This window comes from Ascaphus truei, chromosome 14, assembly GCF_040206685.1.
Source record: "Ascaphus truei isolate aAscTru1 chromosome 14, aAscTru1.hap1, whole genome shotgun sequence".
Classification (NCBI taxonomy): Eukaryota; Metazoa; Chordata; class Amphibia; order Anura; family Ascaphidae; genus Ascaphus; species Ascaphus truei.
In genome coordinates this window covers 50,089,963-50,116,890 of record NC_134496.1, presented here as the reverse complement: position 1 = coordinate 50,116,890, position 26,928 = coordinate 50,089,963, and the positions used below count along the sequence as shown (strand labels likewise).

The 26,928-nt window shown below is 49.5% G+C and overlaps 1 protein-coding gene and 1 long non-coding RNA gene across 5 annotated transcripts in view; both read right to left on the bottom strand.

The window, feature by feature from the left end:
• Nucleotides 1–1,305: 1,305 nt before the first annotated feature.
• ABCC5 (ATP binding cassette subfamily C member 5) overlaps nucleotides 1,306–26,928 on the bottom strand; it is a 73,734-nt gene continuing 48,111 nt past the window's right edge. For 2 of the 4 annotated variants that reach the window (XM_075570884.1, XM_075570883.1), the window contains exons 21-30: nucleotides 26,667–26,820; nucleotides 25,590–25,718; nucleotides 25,182–25,368; nucleotides 12,753–12,842; nucleotides 10,197–10,386; nucleotides 9,186–9,345; nucleotides 7,743–7,821; nucleotides 5,409–5,522; nucleotides 2,733–2,897; nucleotides 1,306–1,888 (exon numbers count right to left, since the gene is read on the bottom strand). In XM_075570884.1, coding sequence (XP_075426999.1) covers nucleotides 1,787–1,888; nucleotides 2,733–2,897; nucleotides 5,409–5,522; nucleotides 7,743–7,821; nucleotides 9,186–9,345; nucleotides 10,197–10,386; nucleotides 12,753–12,842; nucleotides 25,182–25,368; nucleotides 25,590–25,718; nucleotides 26,667–26,820 — 1,370 coding nt within the window. In that variant the 3' untranslated portion in view covers nucleotides 1,306–1,786. Of the gene's footprint in view, nucleotides 1,889–2,732; nucleotides 2,898–5,408; nucleotides 5,523–7,742; nucleotides 7,822–9,185; nucleotides 9,346–10,196; nucleotides 10,387–12,752; nucleotides 12,843–25,181; nucleotides 25,369–25,589; nucleotides 25,719–26,666; nucleotides 26,821–26,928 lie in introns of those variants that run through there. The other 2 variants (XM_075570885.1, XR_012788060.1) reach the window with 2 other exon arrangements.
• LOC142466126 (uncharacterized) lies at nucleotides 25,725–26,595 on the bottom strand. Its single transcript, XR_012788061.1, has 3 exons — nucleotides 26,292–26,595; nucleotides 26,227–26,257; nucleotides 25,725–26,192 (listed from the first exon to the last, which is right to left on the bottom strand). It is a non-coding gene; the product is annotated as an uncharacterized LOC142466126 (long non-coding RNA).

Below are 26,928 nucleotides of genomic sequence, written 5' to 3'. Positions count from 1 at the left end.
GGGAGAGAAGATAAATATCTGAGTGCGGAATTAACTAAACCGGCTCTTTATATAGCGAGCCCTGAAGTTACGAGAGAAGACGGGCTGCAGCGGGACGCCCAGCGGCTGCAATTATTGCCTGTGGTTTTAATCCTAATAAAAGCGCAGGACAAAAACACCAACCTATATCTGCTCTCCCCTGCATCTGCTCTCCCCTGTATGGTGGTTCACTTTGTTTACCCACCATAACTTATTCATTGTGTGGTTCCTCTTCCAGCTTCACATGGCAAAGCCAGTATAACCAGCCTCACACGGAGACCCAAACGGTGGAAAAAGCTGTCTGTGTGTAGGGTTACTGGCTCTGCACTTCTCTAACCCCGGCTGTGCTGAAAAACTGGGTAATGCGGCAGGCAGACGCTTACAGGGGTCCATGTTAATAGGGATGAGAAGCAAAAAGTGTTCATTTGCATTCAAGAAAACCGAGTGTTCATTTACATGTCATTACCCAGCATCCCGGGCTGCAGTGGAAGCATTGAACACCAACAGATAATGGGGAAGGGCAGGGCTGCCTGAGATGTGAATGTGCCCACACGTGGGGTTTGTATTTGCTCTCATGTATTTACAATTCTTTAATAGTCTTGACTATGCCTCAGGGACACGTTTGGTCAGAGCTACACGTGGGATGTCCCACGTGACATTACACTTGTCCATGGAATTGGCCTTCTTAGGCAGATTTAACCCGAGGCGACATTCTGATTTGTTTGTGTTGTGTGAAAAAAAAAAAAATACCAAGTTCTGTACCATTCATGATCATAGTTATCGCCGCCCACTTATCTGCTTACTTAATGATAGCGACGATTACTTTCCAAGGAATACAATGAATAAACTCCTGTTGGGCTGAATATATTTGGATCCACTAACTGTCTAATCACAAAGACGACGGGTAAAGATCGTAAAATAACTCCATATACTTCTGGCATGCCCCAGAAGAAGTCTAAACTCAGACGAAACTAGTACGGTGAGGGTCTCTTAGTAGATCTCCCTATTTTCTGTTATATTCTGTTATATTCAGGACTTTTTAACTTTCTATTTGCTGCAAAGCCTGATTTAAAGGGTATCGGGACTGTTATATCAATCTCGGAATTGAGCCCTGTGGCTAATCTCACCGAGTGAACGGAGCCAGCGGTGTCCCCGTTTAGACAGTATATGTATACTGTAAAACGTGACTCTCTCTCGAACCCGTAAACATTTAGGAACCCAGTTACCTTGTTCCTGACGGGATCTGCACAGGTTTCCCCCCCTTCTATTAAACAAGAAAACACTTGCTTCGTAGTTTACCCAGTGCTCATTTTAATATAAAATAAACCAGCTTACATCTTCACAGTAAATATAGGCTATGTACAGGTGCATGTAGAAAGCTCCATTCTAGGCCTTTGTTACATACAGAACCATGGTTGCCTGAACCATTTTTTTATCTTTTCAGTGCATTTCTTAAAGAAACGCTTATATATAATTTTTTTTTTTTTTACCTTTAGTATTAGGAATAAATACAATAGAACATGGATATTCTCTCAAAACAGTTAAAAAAAATACCTAAATCAGTCCTGAAATTGGTTTGTGCTAAAAAAAAAAAAAATAAAAAGATAATAAAAACAGAAAAAAAAAAAAAAAAAAGGAAAATAAAAAGGCAAAATATACCATATTTTCAGTCATGAAAAGAATGAAAGATAGTGGGGAGTTGTGTGCCTGCCACAGGCAGGGAATGAGAAGCAGAGCGCCGCCGACGCCTCGCGGGACGCCGACACGTTTAACCCTTGACGGTGGTCTTGTTTTCTGCTGCAGCAAACATGGAGTAGAACCGCGTGTTCTCATTGGACAGAAGGACAGACGGGGTGTCAAACTCCGTTACCTGCAAACGTCAGGGGAAGGAGGAAAGACACTGTACCAACTGCTACTGCAGGGGGGGGCCCGCGCCGGTCCTCAAGGGCCACCAACAGGTCAGGTGTTAAAGATATCCCTGCTTCAGCACAGGTGGCTTTAATCAGTGGCTCAGTAGTAGACTGAGATATCCTTAAAACCTGATATGTTGATGGCCCTTGAGGACTGGATTTGGCCGCCCCTGTCCTATTGCATACCAAATAACCTCATGTGTGAAGAGTTGGCACACTAAATCCTACCCCCCGCAATGCGTCACTGAAAGCCCAGCCCAAGAGAAGGTGCAGCCCACCCGTCCTGCCGCAACCCAACGCACGGAGCACGAGCCCCCCGCCAACAAACGCAGAGTGACAGGACACCACTCTACCTCACACCCAGCGGTGGATTACCAGATCTGCCGCCCCATGGCACTCACCTGGTGCCGCCAACCCTCCGTCTTCTTGGAAATCGAAGCATCACACGGCGTCCCGTTGCCATGGCAACACGACGCTGCGGCAAGTGACGTCGCATTGCCATGGCAACGGGACGCCGTGTGACGTCGCAGCGTTTATTTGACGCTGCAGAAAGAAGGCGGAGACCGTAGCAGGTAAGGAACTTCCCATCAGGCTCGGTGTATGGGGGCTGAAATGTTTGCCGCAGTAAGCCCGGGCTTATTGGGAAATCCACCGCTGCCCAAACCCTTTGCCAAAGTGATGCCGCTCCCAGTTAGTGAGGGGAGGAACATGGGGAGTCCCTGACGTGCTGCAGTCTCCGGCATACAGAAACCTCCCCCAGTTGGCCTCATGATAAAGCGTAACCCAACACGGCACATTTCTCACCTGTCCCTGTGTTAGCACCATAATGCGGTCAGAGCCAAGCACAGTGTGAAGGCGGTGAGCAATGGTCAGCATAGTGCAGTCTGCAAATGCCTCTCTGATTGTTTCCTGGATCAGAAGGTCGGTCTCGGAATCCATGGCTGCGGTGGCCTCATCCAGGATCAGAATCTGCAACGTAAGCGAGGATGCAACGTGTGAAAACACCTCGGAGGCGGCCATTACTGCAGGGGGGCTCAACTCCAGGACTCAAGCCCACCCAACAGGTCAGGTTTTCAGGATATCCCTGCTTTAGCACAGGTGGCTCAATCAGTCCCTGCTTCAGCACAGGTGACTCAATCAGAGGCTCAGTCAAGAACTGAGCCTCTGATTGAGCCACCTGTGCTGAAGCAGGGATATCCTGAAAAGCTGACCTGTTGGGATGGTGGGGGGCTTGAAGACCGGAGAAGACTGAGCGTCTGATTGAGCCACCTGTGCTGCAGCAGGGACTGATTGAGCCACCTGTGCTGCAGCAGGGACTGATTGAGCCACCTGTGCTCAAGCAGAGATATGTAAGTAGCACACAAGCGAGTCAGCATTGGCATTGCTGAAAAAGTATTCACTTATTCAGACTGTGTGCTCATTTACATGTCATTTCCCAGAATCCCTGGCTGCAGTTGAAGCACTGTATGGTAAGAGATAATGGGGAAGGGCAGGGCTGCAGTTCTGTTAGGCGTGATTGTGCTCACACGTGATATTTGTGTTTGTGGTACGGTGCAGGTTTTTGTCACTTTTTGTACCCACCATAACGTATATAATGTGCGGGTGTGGTACCTGTCCCAGATTCACATTGCAACGCCAGTATAACCAGCCTCACACTGAGACCCAAAAGGTCAAAATATCTGTCTGAGTAGGTTTATTGGCTCTGCACTTCTTTAACCCCGGCTGTGCTGAAAAGCGGTGTAATGCGCAGGCGTAAGTTTACAGGGATTCATGTTAAAATAGACATGAAGCAAAAGGTGACACACTGTGCTCATTTGCATGGCATTACCCAGAATCTCTAGCTGCAGAGGAAGCATTGTATGCCAAGAGCTAATGGGGAAGGTCAGGGTTGCAGACCTGGCTGAGACATGTGAATGTGCCCACACGTAATATTTTTATTTACTGAAACATAGCTGTGACGATAGAGAGGATTTGGCCCGGGATTAAAGGGGTTACCCCCCATTTGGCCACCCTCTACTCTCACCTGGGAAGCAAGGGGTTAACTGGACTGAGGTCCAGTAATATGTTTTGCCTTGCTTCAATATCCAAATGTTTATTCCCCTGTGTAAATGTATTGTGTTATCCTGGTGTTTGCACTCACACATACACTAGGGTTGGTGCGGGAGGGAAGGGGTTAATAGTTGAATAGTGATTCTAGCCCTTTGTTTAAGTTACCCTCAAAGATGCCTGCCTACTAAATGCAAATGGTCAGGAGAGAAACCAAATGTTTAGGAAGCAGCCCCCTGATCAAAGGCTCAGCCACTCTACCTGTTTGCAGGAAGCTGGAGTGGGTTGTGAGCGTTATAACTCACACTTACAAACCATAGTATCCTGCCAGACACCCCATGTGGTAGACTGGCCAAATGCCTCTGATTTAGGAGTGGGGCTACAGAATGAGTGACCTTATTAAATATAAGAATATTATGAGATGTCCTTGGCTGAACGTGCTAAAAGCTACATATGTGTATTCGTGGGACTGATCCGCAACTAACGGTTACAGACACCTGAGGTTTAGCCGGTCCTAACAGACAGATATTAATATCTCTCTTAATTTTAGTATTACACGGTAATATTTAGTCTCATTGGGAGCGTCATGCGTGACGGAATGTATTAATATGTCTCGCGTGCCAGTAAGTATCACTGAACTGAAGTTATGAAGTTATTTAGTGTATATGGAATTTTGGTTCTGCTCTGAAAATGCAGACCCCCATCTACTATGCTAATAGGGCAGGGAGAGCATCCTGCCAGAATTAGCATAGGCCAGTGATCAAAAAGGTAACTGCCCTAATTGTTTATACTGGGGGCAGGAACCAAGCAACTAAGTGTTTGTAAGTGTGATACTTCACACTTACAATGGAAGCTAAAATTTGCTTCAAAGAGATTTTTTCTAGCCAACTCGGCATCTAGGGTTAAGAGATGAGTTTGACATGGTATTTAAGTCAGAGTCACCCCTTACTCAAGTGTCTTCATGAGTCCTTCATGATCTGCATGTATTGCTGTGATGTCAACTGTAATATGGAAGAAATGGCCCATCCTGTATCCTGATGGCTTTCTTGTCCTAACCTTTAAGTAAGTGTCAATATTTTGTCTGTTATTTGTATATCTCGTGTGTTCACCTTTATCAAGGAATAAATTATATTTTATCATATCCAAGTCTCGTCCGGTTCAACCCAGTTATATCTTTGGTGGTGTATTATTAATAGCCTGTCATAAAGCTCCCGTCACAATAGCGGACAAAAAATAAGGAACAATAACGTTCCCGGCCCCCCGCCCTTCCGTCAGATCCCCCCTCATTTACTTCTAACCTGCGAAGTCTCATTCAGAACCCCCATCTCGCGCCTCACCACAAAAGGCGGAGACCCTTCACTTCTGGGGGGGGGAGTGATTTGGTGGCAGAGGGTTGGACGCTTGCACTTGCAGGCTGACGCTTCTGGGGCTCACCTTACAGCGGCGCAGCAGGGCTCTGGCTATACACAGGAGCTGACGCTCGCCCACGGAGAAGTTCTCCCCGTTCTCCTGCACTTCAGTTTCAAGTTTGAGAGGTAGCTGAGCAATCTAGGGATGGAAAAATGGAGATGTCGGACATGGCTCTGTGTGGGGACTGGGAACATGATCTGAACCTCACGTTATGCAGGTAACAGACGGTCAGCAGACAAACACTGGAGTGTAAAAATGACACGTTAAGAATGATGGCTTTATTAGCCGGGACATGTTTGGAAGTGCAGATTTTAGGATCATAAGGTCCCTCAAGCACAAAAATGTGTAAAAAAATTGCTTTAACCATAAAAGCATTCTTTCCACACAATATGCTGTTTTTGTGACAAGCCAACACATTATCCAAAAGGGACAGCACATGTACATCCCCAAAGCTCCGAGAGCGAGCGCGGAGTTACATAAAGCACCCGATTATTTCTCAGAGCAAAAACAAGAGCATCATTAGCGCACGTCACACACACGATGGAACATTACCGCACGTCACAAACGCATTGCCGCACGAACACGACGACATTACTGCACGTCACACACCGCGTGAACACACCGACACGTACACAACTGCACGTCACACACCGCGTGAACACCCCAACACGTACACAACTGCACGTCACACACCGCGTGAACACCCCGACACATACACATTACTGCACGTCACACACCGCGTGAACACCCTGACACGTACACATTACTGCACGTCACACACCGCGTGAACACACCGACACGTACACATTACCGCACATCACACACCGCGTGAACACACCGACACGTACACATTACCGCACGTCATACACCGCGCGAACACACCGACACGTACACATTACCGCACGTCACACACCACGTGAACACCCCGACACATACACATTACCGCACATCACACACCGCGTGAACACCCTCACAAGTACACATTACCGCACGTCACACACCGCGTGAACACACCGACACATACACAACTGCACGTCACACACCGCGTGAACATGACACATTAGCGCACATCACACAGCGCGTGAACACCCCGACACGTACACATTACCGCACGTCACACACCGCGTGAACACCCTGACACGTACACATTAGCGCACGTCACACACCGCATGTACATGACACATTAGCGCACATCACACAGCGCGTGAACACCCCGACACGTACACATTACCGCACGTCACACACCGCGTGAACACCCTGACACGTACACATTAGCGCACGTCACACACCGCATGTACATGACACATTAGCGCACATCACACAGCGCGTGAACACCCCGACACGTACACATTACCGCACGTCACACACCGCGTGAACACCATGACACACACACATTACCGCATGTCACACACCGACACGTACACATTACCGCACGTCACACACCACGTGAACACCCCGACACATACACAACTGCATGTCACACACCGCATGAACACCCCGACACATACACAACTGCACATCACACACACCACGTGAACACCCCGACACGTACACAACTGCACGTCACACACCACGTGGACACCCCGATACATACACATTACCGCACGTCACACACCGCATGAACACCCTGACACGTACACATTACCGCACGTCACACACCGCGTGAACACGCCGACACGTACACATTATCGCACATCACACACCGCGTGAACACGCCGACACGTACACATTATCGCACATCACACACCGCGTGAACACCCTGACACGTACACATTACCGCACGTCACACACTGCGTGAACACCCTGACACATACACATTACCGCACATCACACACTGCGTGAACACCCTGACACATACACATTAGCGCACATCACACACCGCGTGAACACGCCGACACGTACACATTATCGCACATCAAACACCGCGTGAACACCCCGACACGTACACATTACCGCACGTCACACACCGCGTGAACACCCTGACACATACACATTACTGCACATCACACACCGCGTGAACACGCCGACATGTACACATTATCGCACATCACACACCGTGTGAACACCCCGACACGTACACATTACCGCACGTCACACACCGCGTGAACACCATGACACACACACATTACCGCACGTCACACACCGCGTGAACACCATGACACACACACATTACCGCATGTCACACACCGCGTGAACACCCCGACACATACACATTACAGCACGTCACACACCACGTGAACATAACACATTACCACACATCACAAACTGCATGCACATGACACATTGCCGCACGTCACACAAACATTACCGCACGAACATGATGACAAGTACACACTGCATGCACATGACGACACTTACACATTCCTTCATGTGTGTCCTTTCCAAGGAATCCCAGATCTGCTCCTCGGTATACTGGTTAAAGGGATCCAGGTTTGATCTGCAATTCCAGAAATACAGGAAACAGTGTACCATTATTCTCTGTGTAAACCTTCTACTTATCCTGTATACCAGCGGGGGATAGGGACCGCTCTAACACGGAGACTGCTACGTGGGGCGTTATAAATGGCCACTACTTCAAAAAGATTAAAATATTCTCTAATATACCATCTGAACATGCGTGCAAAGAACACCTGAGCCCTGTGCAGCGCGGGTATACTGTCCCCACAAAGAACACCTGAGCCCTGTGCAGCGCAGGTATACTGTCCCCACATCGAACAGAACATCCATCAGCCCTGTGCAGCGTGGGTATACTGTCCCCACAAAGAACATCTGAGCACTGTGCAGCGCGGGTATACTGTCCCCACAAAGAACCTCTGAGCCTTGTGCAGCGCGGGTATACTGTCCCCACAGAGAACAGAACATCCCTCAGCCCTGTGCAGCGTGAGTATACTGTCCCCACAAAGAACATCTGAGCACTGTGCAGCGCGGTTATACTGTCCCCGCAGAGAACAGAACATTCCTCAGCCCTGTGCAGCGCGGGTATACTGTCCCCGCAGAGAACAGAACATCCCTCAGCCCTGTGCAGCGTGAGTATACTGTCCCTGCAGGGAACATCCCTCAGCCCTGTGCAGCGCGGGTATACTGTCCCCGCAGAGAACAGAACATCCCTCAGCCCTGTGCAGCGCGGGTATACTGTCCCTGCAGGGAACATCCCTCAGCCCTGTTCAGCGCGGGTATACTGTCCCTGCAGGGAACATCCCTCAGCCCTGTGCAGCGCGGGTATACTGTCCCCGCAGAGAACAGAACATCCCTCAGCCCTGTTCAGCATGGGTATACTGTCCCTGCAGGGAACATCCCTCAGCCCTGTTCAGCATGGGTATACTGTCCCTGCAGGGAACATCCCTCAGCCCTGTTCAGCATGGGTATACTGTCCTCTTAGAGACCAGAAGCCGCGGCCTGCAGCTCCCATAGGAAGGGATTACACTGGTCGCTGCTTGCTCGCTGCTCGGGTAATGTGCGCGCTGCAGTTTGGCTCTTGGGTTATCTGGGAGATCGGACCGGAACTGCACAGCTGCACCCATGCAACAAGCTGCCACACTAGTTTTAATGCTTGCATCATCCTTTTATGCATTGTCTGGGGTCTGCCTTTTAGGCTTAACTTAGAAGAGCTATTAAACATACTTAAAGGGGGGAAATCAACTCCAAAAATATGCTGCTAAATTAAATTGCATTTCAAAACGGGACATCGGTTTTTTTATATGGCTCAACACATTTAGGTCACTTGAAATGCATCCACGGGGCCTGCTGGGCAGTCTCAAATCCCCATGTGTCCCGCTCTGACCATCAGTATTCTGCACTCACTGGACAGTCCCGCTGAACAGGACTGGCTCCTGGGGGATGATTGCCAGCTTGCTGCGCAGGTCCGCAAGTCCGATGTCGCTGATTTTAACGCCGTCGATCTTTATGCAGCCGCCGGAGATCTCCACGAGACGGAAGAGCGCCATGCCGAGGGAAGACTTTCCTGCAGGAGAAACGCGGGGCAGCTTAATGTAACCACTTCTCAAACAGGACCTGCACGCACACTCTCTAATACAGCTGGCACTGCCCGTGTGCGCCCACACACCCTAATGCAGCTAGCACATTCCCTGCGCGCACACCCTAATGCAGCTGGCGCATCCCTTGGACGCACACACCCTGATGCAGCTGGCGCTGCCCATGCGTGCGCACACCCTAATGCAGCTGGCACTGCCCGTGCGCGCACACCCCAATGCAGCTGGCACTGCCCATGTAGACACACCCCAATGCAACTGGCACTGCCCGTGTAGACACCCCAATGCAGCTGGCACTGCCCGTGTACACACATCCCAATGCAGATGGCGATGCCCGTGCACACACACACTAATGCAGCTGGCACTTTGCCCATGAGCACACACTAATGCAGCTGGCACTGCCCGTGTACACACATCCCAATGCAGATGGCGATGCCATGTGCACACACACACTAATGCAGCTGGCACTTTGCCCATGAGCACACAGTAATGCAGCTGGCGCTGCCCATGCGTGCACGCCAATGCCGGGTGGTATTCTGGATGCCTGTGCCTTTCCTGCTTATACAGTAACTGCCGCCTTTACATGCGCCTGCACACAATTGTTCGATCACATTTTGCTACATCCACTGAAACCTTAAGCCAAATCTGAATGTCATCACTCCTATTGTAATATCTTCGGACAGAGAACGTTCCCCTGTAGTGTTAAATACCCGAGTAACTTCATACTTCTAATGCTCGATCGCAGCGTATAGTAACAGAATGCGCTTTTGTAAAGCCCACTGATGTGTGACAGTCCAGTTAGCCCCGGTACCACTGCCCTCACCTGACCCGGTCCTGCCCACGATGCCGATCTTCTCTTTGGGTTTGATGGTGAAGGACACTTTCTTCAGGACCAGCGGCAGGTTCTCTCTGTATCTCATCTCTGCATTTTCAAAGGTGATCTCCCCCTCCTGGGGCCAATCAGCTGGAGGAGCCTTGTTCTTAATGCGCGCAGGGGCCTCAAGGGCCAGGGTCTGGGGGGGGGGGGGAAGGGGGGGGGGAAATGCAATCTCGCTTAGCCGACCAAAACATAACCCCAAACACAAACAGAGAGAAGAGTTTGTCAATTCTGTGTTTTCTGTGCCCTGTCCTTATCAGAGCCAATAAAGGGGAGAGGGAGATAGGGGACTTTGCACGTGCTAACTCATGTTGAACACACAGTGACAGAGGAAAGCAAACCCCTCTCAAAGCTCAGCTCAACGTGTTGACAAACAGACTTTAAATAATAATGTAACAATAGTGCTAGGTGTCAGATGTGCGAATGTCCGCATCTGTATGATAACGCAGATATCAATGCAACTCCAGCACAAATATTCCTCCCTCCGCTTTTAACTAGAAATGTGGCACAATTTGCATTGGACCCGAGGTTTGCTGACAGAGGTTCGGCTGCGCAGAACATGAGCACACACACACAATGATCCCTTTATCCACATTTAGCTATGATACAATGTCTGATGAGGGCTTACTGAGCACAGAGCCGTGTAAATGCTGAGGTGGGCAAACTCTTACAAAAGTATCTAAATAACACACAGACTGCACGTACCCTATGTAACACACAGACTGCACGTACCCTATGTAACACACAGACTGCACGTACCCTATGTAACACACAGACTGCACGTACCCTATGTAACACACAGACTGCACGTACCCTATGTAACACACAGACTGCACGTACCCTATGTAACACACAGACTGCACGTACCCTATGTAACACACAGACTGCACGTACCCTATGTAACACACAGACTGCACGTACCCTATGTAACACACAGACTGCACGTACCCTATGTAACACACAGACTGCACGTACCCTATGTAACACACAGACTGCACGTACCCTATGTAACACACCGACAGCACGTACCCTATGTAACACACAGACTGCACGTACCCTATGTAACACACAGACTGCACGTACCCTATGTAACACACAGACTGCACGTACCCTATGTAACACACAGACTGCACGTACCCTATGTAACACACAGACTGCACGTACCCTATGTAACACACAGACTGCACGTACCCTATGGTTTCCTGCATGCTTTAGAATTAAAGGGACAGCCCCTCTTAGGACCAAACAGTACTTATGACAGTGACATGCTTAAGGGGTTAAATATTGGAGCCTGACAGCTTTTCTAGCACTTTTAAGTCATTTTAAATTCACAGTCTGTAAACATGGTGAACGGAGACTTGGGAAGGGTTTCATTTCCTCTGGCTGCTCCCTTTTTTCCATCACAGTGTTCAACAATAGTTTGCACAGGTGAAGCCCCCATCTCTCCCCCTTCTCCATCATCACGGAGAAGGAGAAGGAGGGATAGGGTGGGGGAAACACAGGATTGACAAACACTTCCCCCCATCCAGAGGAAATCATGCTCAATTTCCAAATAAATATGTTACTTTAAAGCCGGGGCCCCAACGCCAGTCCTCAAGCCCCTCCCAACAGGGCAGGTTTTCAAGATATCCCTGCTTCAGCACAGGTGGCTCAGAGACTCAGCCATAAAGAGACATTTTGCAAAGTCCCTGCCCCGTAGAGATTACAATCTATGTGGTTTTTTTTGTTGTTGGTGCCTGAAGCACAGGGAGATCAGGGAGATTTGGTGCCTGAGGCACAGGGAGATTTGGTGCCTGAGGCACAGGGAGATAAAGTGACTTGGCCAAGGTCCCAAGGAGCGGACATCGGGAATTGAACCAGGTTCCCCTGCTTCACACTCTGTGTCACTGCTTACACAGTCAGTGTCTTTACTCACTGAGCCGCTCCCTCTCCCTGCGGACAGAGGTCACACAGGCCTGGGTAACCCTGCTCATGTAACCAGCATGAAGTATTATTACATATTATAATAACTGCTGCATGGAGCATGGTGCAGAAACTGTACGCAGGTGACCAGCAGCACATAGGTTAAATTCAATACCATCAGTTTAACATTGTGTTCTGAATATGCAACAGGGTTAAGGGAAACCACCCCTCAGGCAAATAAAAGGCGCTTGCACTATTACAGTTATAGCCTCAGCTTTGATCTCCTGCACGAAGCAGGGGGAGGGGGGTGTCACAAAGAAATGAAGACAGAAAAGCAGTACATTCATTATAACTGCAATAGTGCTGATCGGGGCACTAATCGGACAGGAACTACCAATGAAATCAATAAACGTTTGACAGTGACCCTATCGGTACTATTGCAATTTGATGAATAACCCCCAAAGACTAAGTTTGAAATGCAAATGTCCTCTGAACCCCCCATATTTTAGGTGTGAAGTGGCAGGTTAAGTGGCAGGCTGTCTGGCAATTCCGTGTATGAAACACGTTACATGTTAGATGTTACACGCCGAGGCAGCTTACCTTGATGTAATGGCTGATCCTTTCTACGGATGTAAAACGCGCTTCGGTCTCCGATGCCAGTCTCACAGTGAACTGGAACAACCCTGTCAGCTGGAGGAAAGAAAACAGTGCCACTAAATACATCGCGCCAGGAACACAAATCCTGTAATAAAACCGCTGTGCGCATACACTTCTGTATATGGAAATCTCAATTATATCTACAGTGCAATGCATAATAAACAGACAATTATGCCAGCAACCCCAAGCGCCTCATTCCCCAATATCCGATGGGATTATCCAAACGCTTTATAACTAAAGAAGCTGAAAACTCCAATGTTAATGAGGTGGTACGATAACTCAGGGGTGCTCAACTCCAGTCCTGAAGCTACGCAACAGGTCAGGTTTTCAGGATGTCCCTGGTTCAGCACAGGTGGCTCAGAGGTTCAGTTTTCGAGTGAGCCAGCTGTGCTGAAGCTGGGATATCCTGAAAACGAGCATTAACTACTCTTTATGATTCAGTATAAGAAGGAAGAAGATGGTTTACAGATGTGACTTAGTTCACGGGCCAACAATGACGCCGATTTGTTACACTATCTCTGCCGGGCTTACTGTACAATTCCGTGGGAATGCTGATTCTTATCAGCAGGAGAGGCAAAAAGTAGGGAGTGATCACTCAACACACAAAGTGCTGCACTGTAACGGGTTACAGACTGATCTGGCTAACTGGAACTAAACAGACAGAAACAAGGGAGAACAGGAGAGTGTGAGACGTCCCCCTGCGTGTTCAGCCCTTTCTGGGCATTCATAATAATCATTAAAAAAAACAAGTCGACCGGTGTCTGTCAAGAGCCATAGCTCCAAGAGCATGAAAGGTGCACCCCTGCACGCACTGAGGGGGCGCCCCTGCACGCACTGAGGGGGCGCCCCTGCACGCACTATGGGGGCACCGCTGCACGCACTAAGGGGGCGCCCCTGCACGCACTAAGGGGGCGCCCCTGCACGCACTAAGGGGGCGCCCCTGCACGCACTAAGGGGGCGCCCCTGCACGCACTAAGGGGGCACGATATTCCTACACGTGCAATATTTGTAGTTTCCATTTCACACCCTTTACTATTCAGGACAACGGATCCTATCGACTTGCAAAAGCTGCTGTAAGAGCAGGGAGGGGGTAATATTGTGAATGAGAGGGGGAGGGGTAACATTGTGAGTGAGGGAGGGGTAACATTGTGAGTGAGGGAGGGGTAACATTGTGAGTGAGGGAGGGGTAACATTGTGAGTGAGGGGTAAAATTGAGAGGGAGGGGTAATATTGAGAGGGAGGGGAGGGGGTAATATTGTGAGTGGGGGGAGGGGGTAATATTGTGAGTGGGGGGAGGGGGTAATATTGTGAGTGGGGGGAGGGGTAACATTGAGAGGGAGGGAGGGGTAATATTGAGAGGGAGGGGTAATATTGAGAGGGAGGGGTAATATTGAGAGGGAGGGGATAATATTGAGAGGGAGGGGGTAATATTGAGAGGGAGGGGGTAATATTGTGAGTGGGGGGAGGGGGTAATATTGTGAGTGGGGGGACGGGGTAATATTGTGAGTGGGGGAGGGGTAATATTGTGAGTGGGGGAAGGGTAATATTGTGAGTGAGGGGGGGGAGGGGGTAATATTGTGAGTGAGGAAGGGGGATGGGGTAATATAGTGGGTATTACTGCAACCCGTGCGAAGTTTAGCTAGTACACAATAATGCTGCTCACAGAGAAGCTTCTTCTGCTGGTTTTGTTCCTAACACACTAGCTTTGCAGGGTAAGGGGGGGGGGGGGCGGGGGCAGTGACATGTCAGCAATAAAGAGGGCACAGGACTTAAAGCCAGTTACACCCCAAACATTAAGTGAATCACTTGTTCTTTTTAATGTTGATAGCTACAAAAAAGTAGAACAGGGAGCAGCCTTGGTGATGCCGACAGTACAGGAAGTTCCAGGTACCAGACAGCGGCGACATTTCACCTAACGTAACAATTCAGGCGACAGGAAGATACTTTGTAACAAAGCGATCCCACAGCAGAGGGTACTTTGTAACCAAGTGATCCCACAGCAGAGGGTACTTTGTAACCAAGTGATCCTGCAGCAGAGGGTACTTTGTAACCAAGCGATCCCGCAGCAGAGGATACTTTGTAACGAAGAGATCCCACAGCAGAGGATACTTTGTAACGAAGAGATCCCGCAGCAGAGGATACTTTGTAACGAAGAGATCCCGCAGCAGAGGATACTTTGTAACGAAGAGATCCCGCAGCAGAGGATACTTTGTAACGAAGAGATCCCACAGCAGAGGATACTTTGTAACGAAGAGATCCCGCAGCAGAGGATACTTTGTAACAAAGCGATCCCGCAGCAGAGGATACTTTGTAACCAAGCGATCCCGCAGCAGAGGGTACTTTGTAACAAAGAGATCCCACAGCAGAGGATACTTTGTAACCAAGCGATCCCACCGCAGAGGATACTTTGTAACCAAGCGATCCCGCAGCAGATTATACTTTGTAACCAAGAGATCCCGCAGCAGAGGGTACTTTGTAACCAAGCGATCCCACCGCAGAGGATACTTTGTAACCAAGCGATCCCGCAGCAGAGGGTACTTTGTAACCAAGCGATCCCGCAGCAGAGGGTACTTTGTAACGAAGAGATCCCACAGCAGAGGGTACTTTGTAACTAAGAGATCCCGCAGCAGAGGATATTTTGTAACGAAGAGATCCCGCAGCAGAGGGTACTTTGTAACGAAGAGATCCCACAGCAGAGGTTACTTTGTAACGAACAGATCCGCAGCAGAGGATACTTTGTAACCAAGAGATCCCGTAGCAGAGGATACTTTGTAACGAAGAGATCCCACAGCAGAGGGTACTTTGTAACGAAGAGATCCCGCAGCAGAGGGTATTTTGTAACGAAGCGATCCCACAGCAGAGGATACTTTATAACGAACAGATCCGCAGCAGAGGGTACTTTGTAACCAAGCGATCCCGCAGCAGAGGGTACTTTGTAACCAAGTGATCCCGCAGCAGAGGATACTTTGTAACGAAGAGATCCCGTAGCAGAGGGTACTTTGTAACGAACAGATCCGCAGCAGAGGATACTTTGTAACGAAGCGATCCCACAGCAGAGGATACTTTGTAACGAAGCGATCCCACAGCAGAGGGTACTTTGTAACGAAGAGATCTCGCAGCAGAGGATACTTTGTAGCCAAACGATCCCGCAGCAGAGGGTACTTTGTAACCAAGTGATCCCACAGCAGAGGATACTTTGTAACCAAGCGATCCCACAGCAGAGGTAACTTTGTAACGAAGCGATCCCGCAGCAGAGGGTACTTTGTAACAAAGTGATCCCGCAGCAGAGGATACTTTGTAACGAAGAGATCCCGCAGCAGAGGGTACTTTGTAACCAAGCGATCCCGCAGCAGAGGATACTTTGTAACGAAGAGATCCCGCAGCAGTGGATACTTTGTAACGAAGAGATCCCGCAGCAGAGGATACTTTGTAACGAAGAGATCCCGTAGCAGAGGATACATTGTAACAAACAGATCCCGCAGCAGAGGGTACTTTGTAACAAAGCGATCCCACAGCAGAGGATACTTTGTAACGAAGAGATCCCGCAGCAGAGGGTACTTTGTAACGAAGAGATCCCGCAGCAGAGGATACTTTGTAACGAAGAGATCCCGCAGCAGAGGATACTTTGTAACGAAGAGATCCCGCAGCAGAGGATACTTTGTAACGAAGAGATCCCGTAGCAGAGGATACATTGTAACGAACAGATCCCGCAGCAGAGGGTACTTTGTAACGAAGAGATCCCGCAGCAGAGGATACTTTGTAACAAAGCGATCCCGCAGCAGAGGGTACTTTGTAACGAACAGATCCGCAGCAGAGGGTACTTTGTAACAAAGAGATCCGCAGCAGAGGGTACTTTGTAACAAAGCGATCCCACAGCAGAGGGTACTTTGTAACCAAGCGATCCCGCAGCAGAGGATACTTTGTAACGAAGAGATCCCGCAGCAGAGGATACTTTGTAACCAAGCGATCCCACAGCAGAGGGTACTTTGTAACCAAGCGATCCCACCGCAGAGGATACTTTGTAACGAAGAGATCCCGCAGCAGAGGGTACTTTGTAACGAAGAGATCCCGCAGCAGAGGATACTTTGTAACCAAGCGATCCCGCAGCAGAGGGTACTTTGTAACCAAGCGATCCCACAGCAGAGGGTACTTTGTAACGAAGAGATCCCGCAGCAGAGGGTACTTTGTAACGAAGAGATCCCGCAGCAGAGGATACTTTGTAACCAAGCGATCCCGCGGCAGAGGGTACTTTGTAACGAAGCGATCCCGCAGCAGAGGATACTTTGTAACAAAGAGATCCCGCAGCAGAGGGTACTTTGTAACAAAGAGATCCCGCAGCAGAGGGTACTTTGTAACCAAGCGATCCCGCAGCAGAGGGTCCTTTGTAACCAAGAGATCCCGCAGCAGAGGATACTTTGTAACGAAGAGATCCCGCAGCAGAGGGTACTTTGTAACCAAGCGATCCCGCAGCAGAGGATACTTTGTAACGAAGAGATCCCGCAGCAGAGGGTACTTTGTAACCAAGCGATCCCACAGCAGAGGATACTTTGTAACAAAGCGATCCCGCAGCAGAGGGTACTTTGTAACCAAGCGATCCCACAGCAGAGGATACTTTGTAACGAAGTGATCCCGCAGCAGAGGGTACTTTGTAACGAAGAGATCCCGCAGCAGAGGATACTTTGTAACGAAGAGATCCCGCAGCAGAGGGTACTTTGTAACCAAGCGATCCCGCAGCAGAGGATACTTTGTAACAGATCCCGCAGCAGAGGGTACTTTGTAACCAAGCGATCCCGCAGCAGAGGGTACTTTGTAACCAAGTGATCCCGTAGCAGAGGATACTTTGTAACAAAGCGATCCCGTAGCAGAGGATACTTTGTAACCAAGTGATCCCATAGCAGAGGGTACTTTGTAACCAAGTGATCCCGTAGCAGAGGGTACTTTGTAACAAAACGATCCCGCAGCAGATGGTGCATCACTGCTAAAATAAACAAACTCAGTCTAAAATGCAAACTGGAAATCCCGCTATTTTCAAACATAATTTCCCCCCCTCCACCCCCCAAATTGTCGCTGTCACAGGCTGAGCCACAAATGACATCACAGGAAGAGACATTTGGGCAGCAGAGGGGTGGAGAACCCTGCACATGGCAGCACAGAGGACAAACATGATGTCCATTACCTGGGATTATTTAGTTTGATTATTTCATACTTTCCTTAAAGCAGCAATACTACATTCCCCCTCATTTCCTTTCCTTATTTGTACAAGTAACGCCTGTGACAATGTATCATGCTACATTCTTACCTAAGCTGCAATCATTTGGTGCTCATGTTATAAATCTGTAAAGATCCTGATTGTGTGCCTAACACAGGGGTGCGCAAACTTCGAGCTGCGCCCCCCGGCCGGAAGCCGCAGCGTTTGTTCCCCTCTACAAGGACTCGGCGTCAAATGACATCGCAGGTCATGTGACGTTACCTCACGTGACCCCCGCAGCATCATTTCATGTGGGTTGTTATGGCGATGCGTGACGTCACCTGACCCCGCAGCGTCATTTGACGCCGCGTCGCCGAAGACCTGGCTGACACCAGGTAAGGGAGTTAGAGGCCTCACACCTCCCCCGGCATTTCATTTAATTTAAATGCTGTGGGGAAGAGCGCGGGGCCTCTGTAACCACCGCGCCCCCCCCCCCCATGAAATTCTTCCGCCCCCCCCCCCCACAGTTTGAGCACCGCTATCCTAACATAATGGCTGCCTTTCAGTTTCAATCAATCCTTCAGTCAGTGTAACTCAACCGCAACAATGTATCCCGATTACTAAGGTAACATTATCTATTGTTACAGTTTGCAGCTCAAACTGCTGGGAACATTGGCAACAAATGATCACACACAGGAAAGAGTTGCACAGATCTTGCGCTGCCGGGGAGGTGGCTAAAACCTGCTATAGAAATCAAAGGATGCTCAGTATATTAAAACTCATAAGTGGCAATAAAGCAGCAAAACATGGGAAATCTTATGGTTGTTTTATTAAATCAGCACTGTAGTATTAGATATTATAGGCTAAAGCTGGTAAATTCCGGGCATTAGTTAAATCCCTGCTCTCTGATTGGATAATGTCCGGAATTTTAACCAATCATTTGCAACCAATTTGCAATGGGTCGCAATTTGGCACCCTGCCTAGTTTTTCAGCCAATCAGCTTTCAGTTCTCATTCACAAACCGTGAGATCAGCACTCAGACAGGGGAGGTGATTGGACAGGAGGCAACAGCCAGGCACTGACTCCTCCCCCACCCTGCCTGCAGCCAGGCACTGACTCCTCCCCCATCCTGCCTGCAGCCAGGCACTGACTCCTCCCCCACCCTGCCTGCAGCCAGGCACTGACTCCTCCCCCACCCTGCCTGCAGCCAGGCACTGACTCCTCCCCCACCCTGCCTGCAGCCAGGCACTGACTCCTCCCCCACCCTGCCTGCAGCCAGGCACTGACTCCTCCCCCACCCTGCCTGCAGCCAGGCACTGACTCCTCCCCCACCCTGCCTGCAGCCAGGCACTGACTCCTCCCCCACCCTGCCTGCAGCAAGGCACTGACTCCTCCCCCACCCTGCCTGCAGCAAGGCACTGACTCCTCCCCCACCCTGCCTGCAGCCAGGCACTGACTCCTCCCCCACCCTGCCTGCAGCCAGGCACTGACTCCTCCCCCTCCCTGCAGCCAGGCACTGACTCCTCCCCCACCCTGCCTGCAGCCAGGCACTGACTCCTCCCCCACCCTGCCTGCAGCAAGGCACTGACTCCTCCCCCACCCTGCCTGCAGCCAGGCACTGACTCCTCCCCCACCCTGCCTGCAGCCAGGCACTGACTACTCCCCCACCCTGCCTGCAGCCAGGCACTGACTCCTCCCCCTCCCTGCAGCCAGGCACTGACTCCTCCCCCTCCCTGCAGCCAGGCACTGACTCCTCCCCCACCCTGCCTGCAGCAAGGCACTGACTCCTCCCCCACGCTGCCTGCAGCCAGGCACTGACTCCTCCCCCACCCTGCCTGCAGCCAGACACTGACTCCGCCCCCACCCTGCCTGCAGCAAGGCACTGACTCCTCCCCCACCCTGCCTGCAGCCAGGCACTGACTCCTCCCCCACCCTGCCTGCAGCCAGGCACTGACTCCTCCCCCACCCTGCCTGCAGCCAGGCACTGACTCCTCCCCCTCCCTGCAGCCAGGCACTGACTCCTCCCCCACCCTGCCTGCAGCCAGGCACTGACTCCTCCCCCTCCCTGCAGCCAGGCACTGACTCCTCCCCCACCCTGCCTGCAGAGAGCTCCGCACAGGAGAATGAGGGGTAAGGTTTGTGTGTCTGTGTGTGTTTTGTGGGTGAAATGGGGCAGCAGGGAGGAGTGTTTTATTGATGTGTGTGTCTGTCTTCTGTTGGTGTGTGTTTTGTGGGTTTAAAGGGGAATCAGAGTGTTTTGTGGGGGGGGGTTTGCTGTGTGTGTTTTGTGGGTAGAGGAGGGGTGCAGAGTGTTTTGTGTGTGTCTGCAGTGTGTGGGTTTACAGGAGGGCTGCACTGGGTGTAGAGGGGGGGGCTGCTGCTGTGTGTTGGTGTGTGTGTCTGCAGTGTGTGTGTCTGCAGTGTGTGTGTGTGTCAGTGTGTATAGAGGTTGGAGGAGGGCTGCAGAGTGTTTTGGTGTGTGTTTGTGTCTGCAGTTTTGTGGGTTTACAGGGGGCTGCACTGTGTGTGGGTGTAGAGGAGGGGGGCTGCAGTGTGTGTGTGTGTGTGTGTGTGTGTTCTGTGTGTGTAGAGGAGGGGGGCTGCAGTATGTGTGTGTGTGTGTGGTGTGTGTAGAGGAGTGCGGCTGCAGTGTATGTGGTGTGTGTGGTGTGTGTGGTGTGTGTGTGTGTGTATGTATATATATATATATATATATATATATATATATATATATATATATATATATATATATATATATATATATATATATATATATATATATATATATATATATATACACAGTGGTTGACAAATCACCAAAAAATCTACTCGCCACACAAAAAAATCTACTCGCCACCTAGTACCAAACGTGTGCTGCTTGGGCCAATATTTACTCGCCCGGGGGTTAAATCCACTCGCCCGGGGCAAGCAAATGTATAGGTTTGTCGAACACTGTATATATATATATATATATATATATGTATATATATATATGTATATGTATATATATATATATATATATATATATATATATATTATATATATATATATAGCTGTGTGTATGTACAATTTCCTTTTTAATAAACTTGCAATAAAAGCATAAGAATGTAGACAATCATGCTGATAATATGACAACAACAGGGTCTCTTATGAAAAATGTAAAAAAAAAAAAAAAAAAAATTTAAAGCCTACATTTAGCCTATAATAGTAATAATCCCCTCAGAGCAGGGCGTTATTGGCCAGTAATGCCCTGTTCTTTGGCCTATAATAGTAATAATCCCCTCAGAGCAGGGCGTTATTGGCCAGTAATGCCCTGTTCTTTGGGGATTACTACTTAAATACTTACTGTATTATTTTTTTATTATTCAACTCTTAATGACATTTTTAATGAGGGTTAAAGCATCCTTTGATGTCTATAGCAGATTTAGGCTACACTTATAATGCCGGCGACGGTGTCGTCAGGCTGCAGTCACTAGAAAAATCAAATTGAGATGACTTCCAGTGATCGCGACCAAGGCGGCGCTCCGTCGCGTCACGCTTACTATAAGCGCACGCAGCAGCGGCGGCGGAAATGCATATTTTGTGACGCGACGACGCGTCGCTGTCACCGGCACTATAAACGCAGCCTTAGCCACCTCACCAGCAGCGCAAGAACTCTAACACTTTCCTGTTTGTGATCATGTTGCAAATGTTCCCAGCAGTTTGAGCTGCAAACGGTAACACTAGATAATGCCACCTTAGTATTAGCAGGATACATTGTAGCTGCTGAGTTACACTGACTGAAGCAGCCATTATGTTAGGCACACAAATCAGGATTTCTACACAATTATAACAGGAGCAGCAAACGATTGCAGCTTAGTTAAGAAAGTAGAATTACACATTGTCACATGCGTTACATATATAAATAAAAGAAAGGGGGAGGGTAGTTTTGCTGCTTTAGTAGTTGAATTAAAAAGAAAGAAAAGAAAAAAACCCAGGTCACTTATCTAATACAACAGAACCGATTTATTTAAATTAAAAAAACACACACAAGATTTCACGTTTTGCCGCTTTAAATAATAAACACATGATTATCCGACATCCAAACATGGAAATCATTTGGATGGAAGTTTTCTTGGGATTTAGCAGCGAGTTCTTGCTGGGCAGATCAAGGTGAGCACCGAGAGTCACAATTAGGGCTTTAACTCTCCATCGGCTCAAGGAAAAGACTAGTACAGTATTTAACGTTTATGGGTGAAGGAACCCTAGAATTACATTGTGACATTCTGAGGAACCCTAACCCTTTCTAACAGCGCAGGGGTCATTCTCCCCCCAAAGAGAGGTAAATGGGAATGTTATACCTGCTCACTGGTCATGCCTTGATGTGGCTTGCACGAGTAACACGCATTGGCCAAAGTGTTTAACTAAATGACCGTTTCAATAGAATATATAAGTATTTCACTGTGTATTTCTGTCACATTGGGCTTTTATGTCTTTTGTTGCATACAGTACGCTCTAATAGCGCGTCTGAGATTAGACGCATTGTAAGGAACCCCAACCCTAATAGCGCGTCTGAGATCAGATGCATTGCAAGGAACCCCAACCCTCTCTAATAGCGCGTCTGATATCAGATGCATTGTAAGAAACCCCAACCCTCTCTAATAGCGCGTCTGTGATCAGATGCATTGTAAGGAACCCCAACCCTCTCTAATATCGCGTCTGAGATCAGATGCATTGTAAGGAACCCCAACCCTCTCTAATATCGCGTCTGAGATCAGATGCATTGTAAGGAACCCCGACCCCCTCTAATAGCGCGTCTGAGATCAGATGCATTGTTAATTCTTCTGTATTTGGTACCATTTTGCAATTACCTGAAAATTGCAGGGAACCCTCTAGGGATGCCCGGGGAACCCATGTTGAAAAACACTGGACTAGTGAATGTGTTGGGGAGAGTGTGGAGCAGCAAAGGAATGTTTTGCTAAATCACTTTCCTACTCTGGTGTTAGAGAGTTAACTACTGATCAGGTCTCAAGCTTCAGTGCCTGAGGAAGTATAAATAGCAGAAAAACAAACAGTGCGATATCCCCTGAGAACAGACAACTGCTATGTAAACACCGACACCTGCACTGTGCTCCAAAACGCTCTGCGTGACTAAGCACCCGGCACTGAGCTCTGAAATGCTCTGCCTGCGTGACTAAGCACCTGGCACTGAGCACTGAAATGCTCTGCGTCACTGAGCACACAGCACTACTCTCTGAAATGCTCTGCATCACTGAGCACACAGTACTACTCTCTGAAATGCTCTGCATCACTGAGCACACAGCACTGCGCTCTGAAATGCTCTGTGTCACTGAGCACATGGCACTACGCTCTGAAATGCTCTGCGTCACCGAGCACACGGCACTGCGCTCTGAAATGCTCTGCTTCACTGAGCACACAGCACTGCGCTCTGAAAAGCTCTGCGTGACTAAGCACCCAGCACTGAGCTCTGAAATGCTCTGCGTCACTGAGCACACGGCACTGCGCTCTGAAATGCTCTGCTTCACTGAGCACACAGCACTGCGCTCTGAAAAGCTCTGCGTGACTAAGCACCCAGCACTGAGCTCTGAAATGCTCTGCGTCACTGAGCACACGGCACTGCGCTCTGAAATGCTCTGCTTCACTGAGCACACAGCACTGCGCTCTGAAATGCTCTGTGTCACTGAGCACATGGCACTACGCTCTGAAATGCTCTGCGTCACCGAGCACACGGCACTGCGCTCTGAAATGCTCTGCTTCACTGAGCACACAGCACTGCGCTCTGAAAAGCTCTGCGTGACTAAGCACCCAGCACTGAGCTCTGACATGCTCTGCGTCACTGAGCACACGGCACTGCGCTCTGAAATGCTCTGCTTCACTGAGCACACAGCACTGCGCTCTGAAAAGCTCTGCGTGACTAAGCACCCAGCACTGAGCTCTGAAATGCTCTGCGTCACTGAGCACACGGCACTGCGCTCTGAAATGCTCTGCTTCACTGAGCTCTGAAATGCTCTGCGTCACTGAGCACACAGCACTGCGCTCTGAAAAGCTCTGCGTGACTAAGCACCCAGCACTGAGCTCTGAAATGCTCTGCGTCACTGAGCACACAGCACTGCGCTCTGAAAAGCTCTGCGTGACTAAGCACCCAGCACTGAGCTCTGAAATGCTCTGCGTCACTGAGCTATGCAGCTGCTATAAAGAATCTCCAGACAACTAAACGGAGGATGTGCCCAGAGAAACAGCTGGACTCCAATACAGGGCATTTCCTACAAGATTAATAAACAAAATACAAATTAAGAACATTTCCAGGCATAACGAGTTCCTGCCAAAAAGGATGTCGTTCAATGCGCCAAGATGCTGGTTTTCAAACAGAAACCCCCACTTCAAAGACTGCCGCTAACCATCATTATATTTATATTGTTCTATATACAAACAGTCGCAGCGAGACGCTTCAGATGTTATAGACTCCATGTTATAGACGGCCCCGGAGAAGGTTATACTTCCAAACCCAGAACACACACAACGAGATAACACTCACATTCAGTCCAGTAAAACACTGCAAATATTTAGCACCCCGACAGTAACAACACAGAGTCCTGTACGAGGGCAGCGTGATGTACAAATATGGAATTTTAGTTTTAAACGCTCAGCAAAGGCCGCCGCTCCGCCAGGGCGTACCCGCGTGCCGACTGCTCCGCCAGGGCGTACCCGCGTGCCGACTGCTCCGCCAGGGCGTACCCGCGTGCCGACTGCTCCGCCAGGGCGTACCCGCGTGTCGACTGCTCCTCCAGGGCGTACCCCACGTGCCGACCGCTCCGCAAGGACGTACCCCGCGTGCACCACCATCACTCTACATGGTGGTGTACGTCACGTACCCCCCACAACCTACCGCGAGCTCCGCTGCTGCTCCGCAAGGGCTACCGTGAGCACCTACACCGCTCTGCATGGGGGGCATACCGCCTGTACCACCACCGCTCTGCACAAGGGCATACCCGCAGTGTGTAAAACTCCTTCCCAGATCTCCCTCAGCACCTCCCAGCTCTTACCTTACAGTCAGAACAACATCTTTTGAACTTTAGTACCGCTGTATATCACTTGTTTTAAATCATTCAAGCTTGGAGCGTCTCTGAATGTTCCTAAAACACCTTGATTTGCGCAGGCTTCCTCCTGCCTGTCTCCTTCCTCACCTGCACCGCGTAGGACATGGCGAGACCCGCGTACGCTGGCGATATCTTCCCATGCATGAGGATGATCATGAGGCCTGTGGTGGTGATCAGGGACACGCTGATAACATCCAGGCGTATGGCCAGCCAGCGCATAGCACAGTTAAACAGGTAGAACGGGGCCTGGTTCTGATCCAGAAGTTCCTGATACCTAAAGGGAAGAAAGAAGAGAAACACACGAGTACAGAAATGTGTCCCTCGCTTCTGCGTAACATGAGGAGCAGAGCGCACAGGAGCCCAAGAGACCCTTCACCGAGGGGCAATAAATAGAGAACCCACCCCCTCCCAGTGTCACTTCGGTCATCTATTTCCAGTGCATACAAGGATAGGTGGCTGTATCTGTGCCCCAGCGCGGGGTAGGATGGCACTGACCTGTGCAGGAACTCATGGCCTTTGTTATAAGCGTGGATGGTGGACAGTCCCTGAATACTGGACGTGATGTGCGACAGGAAAGGGGATTGTGTGATGTTATCCAATCGCTTCAGCTCACGGATAAAAACCCTGGGAGAAGCAAAAAAGGAACCGTCTGTAAATAAACCACCACCACCAACGCATTTCCATCCGCGATGGACATTAACCCTTCACAACCAGGGAAACCTAATCTTCTTTACAAAACCAACATCTCTAGAACATACCAACAATATGTTCCGGGAACCTGAGCAAAGGCAAAGATAAGCCAGAACTACACAGAAACTTGTGCAGCTCGGGTCAGTTTCCATTAGGAAAACATTTGGAAAGATCTCTCTGAACTTGTTTGTGTGCAGGGAGATAGCAAGTTAGTCTGCAGGGAAAAAGAAGGTGTGGTCTTGTGCGCTTAAAAATGCATGTACTGTAAACTGATGTCAACACGTGAATACCATATTCTCCCACTAGTGGGCGACACTGTCCTGCATGAGTTGAAGGCTCCGGATTAGGAAACATGCCGCACTTGGAAACCTTCCCCTGCCCAGCGCTTCACTGTGTACCCCGAAAAACCTTCGCTCACTTACTGTGTACCCCGAGAAGAAACCTTCGCTCGCTTACTGTGTACCCCGAGAAACCTTCGCTCGCTTACTGTGTACCCCGAGAGGAAACCTTCGCTCGCTTACTGTGTACCCCGAGAAACCTTCGCTCGCTTACTACCAACGTTTTTAAAACCGAGTCTGGAACCGATACAACAAAATAACCATTTTGGTCCATTTATTATTCCCCCCCCCCCTCCCCGGCTCACTGCGACAGCAAATCATAAACGCCGTGTCACCGGAAATAAACATGGCAGCCGGTAACACCGTGCCAACGAGTGAAAGAATCCGGGCAACGTAACGATGGCGCACCACACATCCACCACCGATTGCTGCACATCGCCTTGCAATTGTATGACGGCTGAAATGGAGGTCACTTGGTTTTGCCCCGATTTAGATGGACCCCTCCCCCACCTCGACCCCCTCCCATGCTGCGGAAGGAGCTGACCTGGACACCACGTGTAATATGGTGAAGAGAACAAGTAAGGGTCCAACAGCCACCAAAAACCACGGGAAGACGCCAGCGATGACCCCCAGGCAGAAGAAGACCAGGATAACATTCTGTATGAACATTTCTGCTTGGAAGGGCAGGCGGACATCAACTAGATAAGAACAAAGCAGAAAGCTCAGTATCGCAATCACTTTATTGGCTCTCTCTCTCCTTAAGACTACAAATACATTTTTCTACACTGTAACATTTAATAAGAGTG